The sequence below is a fragment of the Corvus kubaryi genome, unplaced genomic scaffold, assembly GCF_017639235.1.
Source record: "Corvus kubaryi isolate FWS band 111438036 unplaced genomic scaffold, C.kubaryi_AGA036_p1.0 37103, whole genome shotgun sequence".
Classification (NCBI taxonomy): domain Eukaryota; kingdom Metazoa; phylum Chordata; class Aves; order Passeriformes; family Corvidae; genus Corvus; species Corvus kubaryi.
Window position 1 is genome coordinate 615,990 of NW_024581029.1, and position 12,937 is coordinate 628,926.

Sequence of the window (12,937 nt, forward strand, 5' to 3'; positions counted from 1 at the left end):
GCAAATCAAACTAAATTGAATTAAATGTAGTTCATAAAGGTGAATTTGAGTCAGGGACTGGTGTGGAGCATTTGCATCCTTGCCCTCAAGTGAATTCAGAGAAGGAGCTAATGACAGCTGTGACCACTGGTCAAAAGGGACAAATCTCACAGTGCAAGGCAGAGGAAAATGAAGTGTGATGTGTTTTTATCTGGTTTACCTGTGTTGGGATGGCAGAGCTGAGGTAGATAAGGAAACTCCTGGGAGACAGTTGTGTGAAAGGGGGATCAAAAAAGAGTCAGAGGAGAAATAAAGAAAAAAAGCAAGGACTGAAAGTCAGATTTGGGAATATGCTCTGGGAGGCAAATTCATAAAAGCATGTCCGTGTTGATCCTTGTTCTTGCTGAATTAATTGAGGGACAGGTGAATTCTGCAACCACCTGGCAAAGTGAGGGATAAATATTCAGTGAGGGAGCTGCTTTCTCAGTGTTAAATTATTTTGCTTCTGTTTTCTTTCAGGCTTTGGTTTGATGAATTTATAGGCCTTTGGGTGTCAGTTCAAAATCTTCCCCAGTGGGAAGGGGTAAGTATTTGCTTTTCACCTACACTAGAAGAAATCTTCATTTAAATATTCCTGCAATGTGCTTGCAAGGAATTGAAGCCATACAGTGATACAATGAGGTTTTTTCCCTTCTGCTTTAACTAGTACAAGAAAGCAGAGACAATAATTTCATTATTGTTAGCAAGCAATTACTGTCTGAATAAATGAGACTGCAGTTGTGCTTGGTGAACATTGTCTAATGGCCAGCTCAGGCAGCTTTTCATTCCAGCCTTGGGAATGCTGGCATTTTCCAGACTGCCTGCTAATACGTAGAATTATGCAAAGTGTAGTTGTGATTTCTAGAAATTACACTTCTGTCCTGTCTTTTAACACATCTTGGATGGTCCCTGATTTTGAGTGGTGACGTTTTGCCTTCACTGCAGTGAGCTGCTGTCATTTTTGAGATACAACAAAGAACCTGTACTCCCTTTGGCCAAAAATTGCCTTGGGCTGTATCTTTCTAGCAAACAGTCTGCTCTGTACCTGTGTGCCCCTGATGCACATCCCATGTGAGGAGATCCAAAGCTGGGAAATGAAGACCTCCCTCTGGAGGCAGCCCCAGCAGCAGCTTAGGTGCTGTTGGTGTCAGCTGAGCTGTGCCTTGGCTTTGCTGCAGTGAAACTTGGCCTATCCCCAGGTTTTTTTTCCCTGCTCGGTATGAACATAAGCTCATTGGCCATCTGGCTCCTTTCACTAATCTCCTGCCTGGATACACAAGGAGAACTTCTCCGTGTCTGAGGAGAAAGCGGATTTCCAAACCTCCGTGGTCACACATTCCATGGCTCTTCCTGCCTTCCATCACAAATCCAGGGAGGCAGCCTTGGGCCCAGCACTTGGCAATTGTCCAGATTTGAACACTGGTGATGCCAAAGCTGGTTTTGAGATTCTGTGTTCACTTTTGTGTTTTCCTGATGGCTTCCCCGCTCCCCCCAAAAATTTGTAATTCTGTCTATTCCTTCTGACAGCACTGTGACAGCCTGCACTTGAGTATCATGATTTAGTTTGTTTCTGTCAAACTGTGTAACAAATAATCATCAGCACTCTTTCACAAGTTATCTCTGATATTTTCCCCTCTTCCACTGTATTCTGACAGTTTGCTTGCTTTTTTTCCCCAAAGCTTTCACTTCTTGTTTGCTTTGCCAGGTCCATTCCATCAGGCTGGGATGCAGATAATTAGACACATGGGTTCTGACTCTGCAATCCAATTTAAGCTTCTGTATGCTGCAAGCTTTTCCTCGGCTTGCTTTGGCAGGAATTAGACTTGCTGTTTGAAGGAGAGCTGTGGAATCAATTCCTTGTGTGCATTGTAAGGGTTTTTTTCACTGGGTATTTCCTCAGATCAAGTGAAAAAGGCAGATCATTAAAGAAAATGTAACCCTTGTCTTCAGGCTGTAATCTGATGTCCTGAATTGAACTTGGGGGTTTTCCGAAGCTGACATGTCCTTCAGCCTGAGAGGTGACCTGTTCCTCTGGGCTATCTGTCTCGGAATTTCAGGCCCTTCTTTTTGGCTTTGTCATTGCTTCAAGGTACTGATAGAAGCATCAAGAGCCTAGCAGGTCTTTCCTGATTTGGAGAAGCTCCTAAAAGCAGAGTTGGTGGGTGCTATGCTTTTCACATTCAGGATACAAGAGTGAGACTTCATCTCCTTTTTTTTTTTTTTTTGTTCAGTCCTGATAACTCCCTTTCCTGAGGACATCTTCCAGTTCCCTTTTGGAATCCTGGGGCTGTCTTCTGGTGATGGAGTATCTAATTCTTCATGGGCAGTCACAGACTGCCCTCCCAGCTGACAGCTGATGCCTGTGACCTTTACAAGCCACTGATGTGTTTAAACCGAAGCACACAAATGTGACAGCCAGCAGCACGCACTGAGTAGGATGGATCTTGCAGGAACTAATTGTCCTAAATAGCTAAATATTGGGAAAAGCTAGATGGATGAGTTGGTGGAATTTTCTTTGATGTCCCTGTATAAATGTTATTTTAGGCCAGTGAAACATGTCTTGGTGGTTCTGATGGAGTGAAATCTCCCTTCCCAAGTGCTTTACTGCCATGGGTAGCTTTTATCTTGTGTTTGTGAAGTAGCTGGTGGGCTTTGCATCTTTTATTCTCAATATATTCTAATGAATATTCCCTTTTTTCTGGTTATTTTCAGCATTTAGTCAATCTTTTTGCTCGCTTGGCCACTGACAACATTGGGTACATAGACTGGGATCCATATGTACCAAAGGTAACAATGCTCATTTCGTGACATCCCTTACTTATCTTGCTAGGCAGGTTTGGTTTTTTAAAACATCTTTGGATTTGAAAATTAACTTATGCCAGTGTTTGTTTTTCTTGTCGTCAGATTTTTACTAGGATTTTGAGGAGTTTGAATCTGCCCGTGGGAAGCAATCAGGTGGTTGTTCCGAGATTCTTAACAAATGCTTACGACGTAGGACATGCAGTCATGTGGATCACAGCCATGATGGTGAGCAGCTACTTCATAAAATGAAACAAAAGCTAATGCAAAGCTTGAAACATGTGTTTAAGATGAGTATTTGTTCTGCCGAGCTCACTGCAGAAGTGTGGTTTTAGGCTTTCTTTTTTCCAAATTATGTTTTCAAGTCCGTCCTTCTACTGTCAGTGTGGAACAGGGCTGGAAAGGTTTGTTTCACAGCTGCTGCCTGTGGCATTTTGCAAAGGAACAGGCACCTGTTTTAGTGTGAGCCTCAGCAGATGGGATGGAGAGAACTTGCTCTTAGTGCTGAGCTGGGGGTGGGATGTGATTTGCTGCTTTGAGGTCTTGCTGTGGGGAGAACAAACCTGTGCCTCATGCTGCTGTTACCTGTTCATTTTATCTTGGCCTGTGTGATGAAATTCTGTGGTTTCTCTGTTTCAGGGTGGACCAAGTAAGCTGGTGCAGAAGCACTTGTCTGGCTTGTTCAACAGCATTGCCTCTTTTTACCATCCCTCAAATAACGGGCGCTGGCTGGTGAGTTGAGTGGTTTGAGTGTCCAGACAAGAACTTGGGCTGGGATTTCAACCTTTCAACCTTGTGTGCTCCAAATTGTCTGTTGATCTGTGGTGCTTGCAGACTTGAATTATCATGGTCCATGATTGCACTGTCATTCAAACCATGCTCTTTATTTTCATGGCAGTGCAGAGGTCCAAAACAAGACATCTAAGTCTGATATAGCCAGGAAAAAGAAGTCAGCACTTGAAATGAGGGTGACACACGCCATCAGTATTACCTGTGTGACGGAGGTTTTTTTCTTACTGATCTACTGTCTCCAAGTTATCAAAATCTAGGATGGGCCTTGGAGCAGCCTGGTCTTGTGGAAGGTGTCCCTGCCCATGGCAGGGGGTTGGAACTGGATGAGCTTTGAGGTCCCTTCCCACCCAATCCATTCTATCATTCTATTAAACAAAGCAAACAGGATTTTTACTGCATTGTCTAGTTTGAAGCATAACATTTAGATGGTGTAACTAGTGGAATCTTCTGTTAAAGAATGTGAGAATCTCCCTGTGACAGCTGATGGGAAATAGAGATTAAAACAGCAAGGCTGGTCACAGCAGTGCCAAGGGAGCTGGCTTGTTCTTGAGTAGGGTGTTTGCTTACACTGAAGGTACAGAGAATGCTCCCAAAGATGTCCTAATTACTGGTTAATAATCTTGATTCCTGACTGTATAATTTTTATGTGATTTTCATGACTTCTGAAATCATGAGACAGTGCTGGCAGCACAATTACTGGTACTTTGGGAAATGAAGTTTAGCAATAAATCGTGAATGCTGTATTTTAGAGCTCTTCCGAGTTTTCCTTTATTGTGGTTGTGTAATTCCAAGATCTTGCCTTAAAATTTTTTGTTGTGCCCTGAGCAGCCAGGTTGTGCTGCTGCCATGCCACTGACCAGCGTTTCTGGTCTGTTCCCAGAACAAACTGATGAAGCTGCTCCAGAGGTTGCCCAGTGGTGTTGTGAGGAGGCTGCACCGTGAGCGCTACAAGAAGGTGACCTGGTTAACTCCTGTCCCTGAGAGCCACAAACTCACGGACCAGGATGTGACAGACTTTGTGCAGTGCATCATCCAGCCTGTTCTCCTGGCAATGTTCAGCAAAACTGGAAGCCTGGAGGCTGCCCAAGCCCTGCAGAACCTTGCACTGATGCGTCCTGAATTAGTAATTCCACCTGTACTTGAGAAGTAAGTTTTGCAGGAACATTGCAACTTCGTGTGCCCTTCCCAAGAAATAAATAGGAAAGCAGTCGTATTAAATAATAAACTAATTGCTTGCTGTGAGCAAATACCTGCAGTGAGAGGAGCTGCTGATACACCCTCCTGAGCAGTCATCTCAGAACTGGGAGCAAGGGAGGACTCAATTTTTTATTTTAATTCATTTGATTTGTTTTGTTGTTTGCTGTTTGGTTTTTTTGATCACCTGGCAAGTGGAATAGTTCTGGGAGCTGTTGACAGCTCGTGTGCTTTAGGGTAGGCAGTCCTCAGGTGGCTTGCATTTCTGGGAGCATTTTGTATCAGATAGTGGGTGGATCAGTTGAAAAAGCAACTTTGCATCCTTTATTCATAAGCCACCTGGTAGGTTCCAGATACACGAGATGCTTGTGTAGCAATAAGGATATGTTTTACATTTCTGTTTGGTTCCGAGCATGTTGCAGGTTGTTTAAAATCACTGGCATTGCTGACTTTGTAGTTGCCAGACTGTGTGCCTCTGTGAAATACTTGGTTTGTGCTATTTTTAATGCCTTAGTGCCTGAAATTGCCAAAGAAAAATGTTGCTCCTTCCTTCTCCACTGAAAGCTTTCCTCCTAGCCCCCATCCATGTTCCCTATGCAGTCTTTTGTATTTTAACAGAACAGCAGAGGAATGAGTTTGATTGAAGGACCCTTCCCGTGTTCCACACCACCCTTACTCAACTGTTTGTAAAAACTTGATAAATCTGCTCTTTTACAAAACATCCCAAGCCCAGCAGTTCCAAGCAGGACAGCAGTGCTGAGTAGGGCTGCCCTTTCTTTTTGAGAGCAGACCCAACATCTGCTCTGTAGTTCAAACTATCCCTGGAATGTTTGCCTTGGCTGCAGTTCCAGTTTATTTGGGTGTGCTGTGCTCTGGGTGACGGAGGGCAGTGGTAGCAGTGTGACTCCTCTCTGAACTGGAGGCTGTTGGTAACAACAGGAAGTGTTGCTATGCAGTTTGCTTAAAAAGTATTAATTTTTAAAAAAAAAAGGTTTAAAAATCACAGTAACTTCCCGGGTTTTGATAAAGAGGTCTGGACTTTGTAGTAATACGAAGAGATCCCCTCTCGATTTAGAGGCAGCCAAGGCACGTTCTCGTGTTTGCCACAAGAACCCTACAGCTGGCATTGCCTCAAAGTCCAAACTGGGAAATCGTGGTAGCTTTGGATGCAGGAGCAGTTGTTAGTTCCTGTGCTGCAGCTGCTTGGAAGGTCTTTAATCTTGAACTGGTGGTGGATAGCACTGATCCAATGGAAGGAACATTGTAACAAAACAGTGTTAAATCTATTGGAAAATGATGAGAAAACAATTTTGGAAACATTAAAATGTTTTCTTCTTCAATGCAGAAAATAGCGTGTGCAGTCCACTTCTATTGTCTTTGAAGGCTTTAGAAACATTACTGTTGCCAGTCTGACTGCCTCCCATTTTGCAGAACATATCCTGCACTTGAGACCCTGACAGAGCCTCATCAGCTCACAGCCACCCTGAGCTGTGTCATTGGAGTAGCTCGGAGCCTGGTGTCCGGGGGGAAGTGGTTTCCTGAGGGTCCCACACACATGCTACCTCTGCTGATGAGAGCCTTGCCTGGGGTGGACCCAAATGACTTCAGCAAATGCATGGTGAGTGTACAAATATTGCCTTTTTTTAGGAGATAACCAGCCAACTAGCTAATATTGTATTTTATATAGAAATATTTTCATATTTCTGTGTAAGCAGGTAACTCCCATGTCCAGAATTTATCAGTCTTTTTTTCTGCACAATTTTATTCAAAAAAATTTAGTATTACAAGCCTCTTTGGCTCATTGAACAGTGCAGAGTCCTTGTGAGAAGGATTGTACTGACTTTTTGGGCAGCTCTGAAAAACAAGATTAAACAGCTGCTTCCCAGCTCCTAGCAAATATTCCTGGTCTTTTAAGATCAAAAGGAAGCTCTTTATCCCTAGGTTTTCATTATATTAAATTATAAAAAGTCTGTATTTTCAGAAATTCATATTAATGGACTTAAAACAATGTAAATATTGGGGTTTTGTAACTTTAAAGTTCAGCACAAAATAATGGCTACGTTACTTAGAAAATTGAGACTATTTTTACAGTGCTGCCTGTTTAATTTTATATATAAAATCTGAAATACCTGTTGAAGTTTTAGGGTGGAAGAATAGAGCTCTGGATTTTTTTTTTTTAGTATAATTTGCTTTAGGTCCCATACCTTAACTGGAAAAGCTTTTTAATGTGTAGATAGAGTAACACTCATTAAAGACCTGTTTGTACCTCTCAACAGATTACATTCCAGTTCATTGCAACATTTTCTACTCTGGTGCCTTTAGTAGATTGTTCATCTGTATTGCAAGAAAGAGATGATCTTTCAGAGGTAAGAGTGCTGGGTTGGTATAAAAACAGAGCTGTAACTTAGTTTTCAGTTTAATTTCTAGCAGTGTATGCGCAGATATTAATTCTGTTTGTTTCTATCAGTGGAGCTGACACCAGTGTGCAAATTGGCTTTAGCAATGCTTCTTCGTCACAGCTTGTTGTAGAGAGTGTTAAATTCAGGCAGTTTAATGTTTTTATGTCAAAACTAAATTGCTCAGGGCCCTGTGTGGTGTCATTTGACTTGGAGCTTTCCCTGCCTTGAGGAGGAGGTTTGTCTGTGTAGTTATTTTAAATAGTGCATTCGATTTTTTTTCCCGTTTTTCAGGGCTGTTTTCTTCCTAAATAAACCCCTGCTCCTCTTTTAAGTCCTGCTTCCCTTCCCTGATTGAGATTCTTTTGCTTTCCCTCCAGATACTTGTTAATCTCCTCTAGTCAAGAGATAGTAACAGCATTAGACAGTGAGTCTTATTCCCCTTATCACCACACCTCTTTGCTCCTGGGACACTTTGTAGCTCAGAGAGCCACAGGTTGCCCAAATTAAAAGGTGAATTTCATTGTCCCAGAGCTGCAGCACTCAAAAATGAAGAGGAGTTTGTACAGTGAATATTTACTGTCAATATCTGCCAGGAGAGAGAGGTCTGGCAGCACTCCTGGCACTCGCTCACCTCCTGCTACAAAGGAGGATCAGTGGTGAGGCCAAAGGTTGTATCCATGGAGGCAGACCTGATTTCACCAGAGGGGTTATTTGGATACACATCCAGGCAGGAAACTGGGACAGGACAGTGTCAGGAACATGTAATAACTGTTTCATGGAGCACTTGAGTCTGTATGGTGGGAAATGCACTGGAGGATGTTTTCACTTGGACATTGGAAGTAGTTGATCTAGGAAATTAACTTTCTATTATGTTTCCTTAATAAAAGCCAACCTTGTGTGTTTCCTTCGTGTTGGAAAACTGTAGGTGGAAAGAGAATTGTGCTCTGCATCTGCTGAATTTGAGGATTTTGTGCTGCAGTTTATGGATAGGTGAGTGAGCTAAGGATAGGGGGAAGCTTGGCATTAAGAACTTCATAAAACTTTCCCATTTCACTTACTAACCCTACCATTTCATTTATTTGTGTAGATGTTTTGGACTTATAGAGAGCAGCACATTAGAACAAACCAGAGAGGAGACTGAAACAGAAAAAATGACTCATTTGGAGAGTCTGGTGGAACTGGGTCTCTCTTCTACTTTCAGTACAATCCTTACCCAGTGTTCAAAGGATATCTTTAAGGTATGTAGAACGTGGACTTTTCATCTCTTTTAGGAAATTTAATTTTGTGTTGGCAACAACTGGTGCATTCAAATTCTTCCTTCCCTCATGAATGTGAACTTCCACATTTAACCAAGGAAAGGGCTGAGAGGGGAGGTTGACTTCATGGCAGTTTGGTTTATGATTTTATCCCAGTCACTACAGAGCTCTCCTGCAAACTGATGATAAACACAAGGAGAAATCATTCCAACAGTTTATTTTATCCCTGTATCAGTTTAGGTTGTGGATTTTCATGTCTTGGTGGCAATGCTGTCCCACCCAAGCCTCTGCTTTCCTTTTCTCTCCATCTCCCTGCCATTTCTTCACCTGGGTCAGAGAGGCTGTTCAAGGAGCTGCATGGTTAATGGGATCAGAAAAATTACCTGGATTAAAATAACTCAGAGGGAGAGGGTGGAGAATCCGGGTTATTACGTGGACAGCTTCTTTCCTTGTAGGTTGGGTTAGCACATTTCTATCTGTTTAAATGTATATATATTTGGAGATGCCAGGTTTTGTACATTTTGAACATTGGCACTTTGGTATGATTTTTGTTTGGAATCTTTTCGTAAATGCAAGTCTTAAGTTAATTCTTTGTTGTCATTAAGTATTTAATTTGTATTTTTCCTGTTTGTCCATGATTCAAGTATTCATGAGATTTACATTTTATATAGTTCACCTTGCCTTGGCAAAGCATTGGATGGAAATAATCTGCTTTTAAATACACTGGCTACTTAAATTGTTGCTACTTAATTCCCTGATTATGTCTTAACTAAGGGATGTCTTGGCTTTCCTTCACTGTAACATGTGAAATAATTTTTCCTGTCATCAGCCTGTGATTTATTCCTGGAAAACGTTTTCTGTGTAGTTTCTCAGAATCGCCCTAAACTTCTATTAGTCATCAAGAGTTATCCACCTCCTCTCTTCCCAAAGGGAACATTTCAGGCTTTCCACAGAGCTGCTTTCTCCGTCTCTACGCTGATTTTCTTTTTCATGTGAATTGTTGTGGGTTTCTGGTTTAAAAGAATGCAGGGTTATGTAGAGATACTGCCTTCTGTGTAATAACAAATATTTTGGGATACCTAATTTGCTTTTTTCTTTAAAAGCAACCTCCATCTTTTTGTCCTGATTTTTAGGTTGCCTTGGAGAAGGTTTTTAACTTTGCTGTTTCAAATATATTTGAGACAAGAGTAGCTGGTCGAATGGTTGCCGATATGTGCCGAGCTGCAGTAAAAGTGAGAGAAAATGCTCTTAATTTCACTCCCTCTTTAGTTTAAAAAAGAAAAAAGCCAGTGCTGCTACTTTTTCCTGTATAATATCTGTATTTTTTAATGTAAATACTGGTGGCTCTTAAATCATGTCTTCTAGAATTGGTGGGTTGCATATAGCAATATTTCAAGAGGTTAGTTCACTCAGTATTTATCTTGCAGTTATGTTAAACTTAGGTTTTATTGACTGAGAGTCGTGAAGTCAGGCTGACTCAAGGTTGAATTGGAGTTGGGATGCAGTCTGGTCTTAGGTATTTATCAGTGTGTGTGCTGAGTTCCCCAAGGTATTTTGTTTTAAAATGGATTATTTCTGGTGCCGTTTGCAGTGCCGCCCTGAGGAGTCCTTGAAGCTGTTTGTACCACATTGCTGCAACGTCATAACTCACCTCACAGGCAGTAAGTTTCTAACATTCCCAGTGTTATTGGCTTGCTTTTGGGTTGATTTTTGTTAAACATTAAAATAATAACTAAAACTTCTGGGTGTTTTCCACAAGTTCATTTCAGCAATGGAAAGATGCATTACTTCAACTAAAAAATCCACACCAGCAGTTGTGTAATTTCAAGACCAAAATCTGTCAGGTTGCAAGACCACAATTAAAAATGTGGCAGTTTGAAATGTCTCCAGACATTCATCAAATTCAGGATGGTACATTGGCTACAATGACTTCCAGTTGGACATGGGTGCAGTGTGAGTTGGGGGGTTGGGAGACAGATTTTGGGATGGAAGCACCTGGATTCTGATGGAGCTCATTTGGAAAACTTGGCTGCAGTGGGGTTACAGCAGTGCTTATCCCTTGTTCCTCTAGATGATGATGTATTACATGATGAAGAACTAGATAAGGAGCTGCTCTGGAATCTTCAGCTTTTATCAGAGGTATTCCCAAAAACATTCTTCCCATGCTTGTGTGTCACTGCATCCTGTTTAATGCCCCTGAAAGGAGAAAAAAAATAAACTTCTATTAAAGCAAAGTAAATGTTGTATGAATGGCACTGCAGAGCTTCTGGTTTTTACCTGACTCTGAATGAGACATGAGTGGCTGCTGTTTGAAGCAGATAAACAGTGTTGCATGTAGAATGAATTAAAGTAATTATTGAGGGGGAGTGAAAGAAGAGGGATCAATGCAGGGAAAAACATAAGAAGCTTTTTGTAAATATGTTTTTAAATTAATTAAAGAAAATATAGGAGTATTGCTAGAAAATTTGGGATGGGGTCAAGCAGGTGGTGTCATGGAAACTTTTCCAGCAGCTGTGGAAGCAGCAGTTCACGTGCAACTTCAGTGGGAGCTGGAGAATGGATCCTGGCCCAGCTGGGCTGAGCAGTGTGACCCTGTCCAGCCCTGCAGGACCAAACTGATGTTTGCAATGTCTCTCTGTGCCCCCAGATCACTCGAGTGGATGGCAAGAAGCTGCTACTGTACAGGGAGCAGTTTGGGAAGATACTGCAGCGCACCCTACACTTAACCTGTAAGCAGGGTTACATTCTGTCTTGTAACCTACTGCACCATCTTCTTCGTTCTGCTACACTTATCTACCCCACAGAGTACTGCAGTGTGCCAGGTGGCTTTGACAAGCCTCTTTCTGAATACTTTCCTATCAAGGCAAGGATTTTCATTTATTTAGGATTAGAGGATTTGACTTTTTTTTTTGGTTTCTTGGAAAAAAAACCCGTACGCTCTTAGGGTTTTATTTGGAGATCTCTGACCAGTGGTAGCAGCAATGGGAAGCGATGCTTTGGGCTTTGAAATGTAGAGCAAATGACGATTAATTTAAAGTATATTGATAGCCAAAAATGAATACTGACTGTTGTTGGAGTAGTTTTAGAGTTTTGAGTAGTTTTATATGACTTATTAGTGGTTTATGATGTGTGTTTTGCCATGATTGCATGACACAGTAAGTTAGTACACAGCAAGGATATGTGGTGTTTTACATGTCAGCCGAATAACAAATAATGATTCTCTCCTGAGCTTGAGATAAAATGAAAGCAGAACTGGCAATATTAAAAGTTACTGAAACTGTGAAAACTCACGTGCTGCTCTGCTGTTAAGACTTTGACATCAATTTATCAATATTCCAGTTTAAAGGCAGCAATTTTCAGCTGGCCTGTTTCAATATACAACTGCATTTTGCTGAAAAGTGTTTTTATGTAATTCCCAGCAGCAGATAATCTTGTTACTGAAAGCTAGTCCAGTTTTACAACTGATAGAAACATCCTGTTGGGCCAGTTAATCATTTAAAAAAACAAACAAAAATATCCCAAATGCCAAACACAAAAAAACCCCCAATGAAACAAACAAATCAACGGAACCCCCAAAAACAACAATCACGCAATTATTTTCAATTCCCCCTCTGAAACTGAAAACATTCACAATGACTTTTCTGTTCTCCATGGGAGTATCAAAAGTCTGAGTTGTGCTTAAGAATGTGTCTGAATTTATGTCCAGTCAAAGGAATAATTAAGTTATATTTCAATTAGACCAATTAGATTCAATTAAATCCTTTTCATTTTAGTGCTTACAGATATGTGTTATTTTCTGTAGACATATATAGGATTGGAATGTCTGTTTGATTTTCTGATGGTGTTGTTTTTCCTGGAAATGTCAGGATAACTACGTTAATTTATAGCAGTAGTTAGTTCACATGTGTTTGGGTTTGTTTTTTTTTTTTTTTTGTAATATTAAATACTATTTTTTTTAAACACAATTTAAATAGCTTGATTAATAAGAAACATCTTTATTTACTACAGGACTGGGGTAAACCAGGTGACCTGTGGAACTTGGATATCCAGTGGCATGTTCCTTCATCTGAGGAAATAAGCTTTGCTTTTTATTTGCTGGATACTTTCCTGCAGCCTGAGCTCACCAGGCTGGAGCTCTATGCACTTGGAGAGCTGGAAATGTCCAGGTAGGATGCAGAAGGTGTATTTTCCACTCACAGTAGTTAGTAAGGAGGAAAATACTATAATGTTGCACTTTGATATTATTCTAGGATTTCTGGAGTTCCTAGTTCAGCTGATGATAATAGCATCAAGATGAGATAGCATCAAGATTTCTTTGAAGTAACACAGAAAATAAGTTATTTGCATTTCGCATTTTAATTTATCTTCAGACTGTAAAATATTCACTCCTAAATTATTCCCTCATCTTCCCCATGGTGGGAAGATCTAATTGTCTTGGCCTTGGGGTAAGGAGTTATTTCATAGGTTTTATCTGAGATT

General features: G+C 41.0%; 1 protein-coding gene across 1 annotated transcript in view; it reads left to right on the forward strand.

Moving 5' to 3' along the window:
- The window catches only part of PSME4 (proteasome activator subunit 4), a 43,986-nt gene that overhangs the window by 12,089 nt on the left and 18,960 nt on the right, over positions 1-12,937 (forward strand). The window contains exons 6-19 of the mRNA XM_042021068.1: positions 499-562; positions 2,731-2,805; positions 2,923-3,045; positions 3,457-3,549; positions 4,490-4,755; positions 6,235-6,421; positions 7,080-7,169; positions 8,128-8,192; positions 8,290-8,440; positions 9,592-9,690; positions 10,050-10,119; positions 10,530-10,597; positions 11,106-11,321; positions 12,467-12,624. Coding sequence (XP_041877002.1) covers positions 499-562; positions 2,731-2,805; positions 2,923-3,045; positions 3,457-3,549; positions 4,490-4,755; positions 6,235-6,421; positions 7,080-7,169; positions 8,128-8,192; positions 8,290-8,440; positions 9,592-9,690; positions 10,050-10,119; positions 10,530-10,597; positions 11,106-11,321; positions 12,467-12,624 — 1,725 coding nt within the window. The remainder of the gene's footprint in view (positions 1-498; positions 563-2,730; positions 2,806-2,922; positions 3,046-3,456; positions 3,550-4,489; positions 4,756-6,234; positions 6,422-7,079; positions 7,170-8,127; positions 8,193-8,289; positions 8,441-9,591; positions 9,691-10,049; positions 10,120-10,529; positions 10,598-11,105; positions 11,322-12,466; positions 12,625-12,937) is intronic.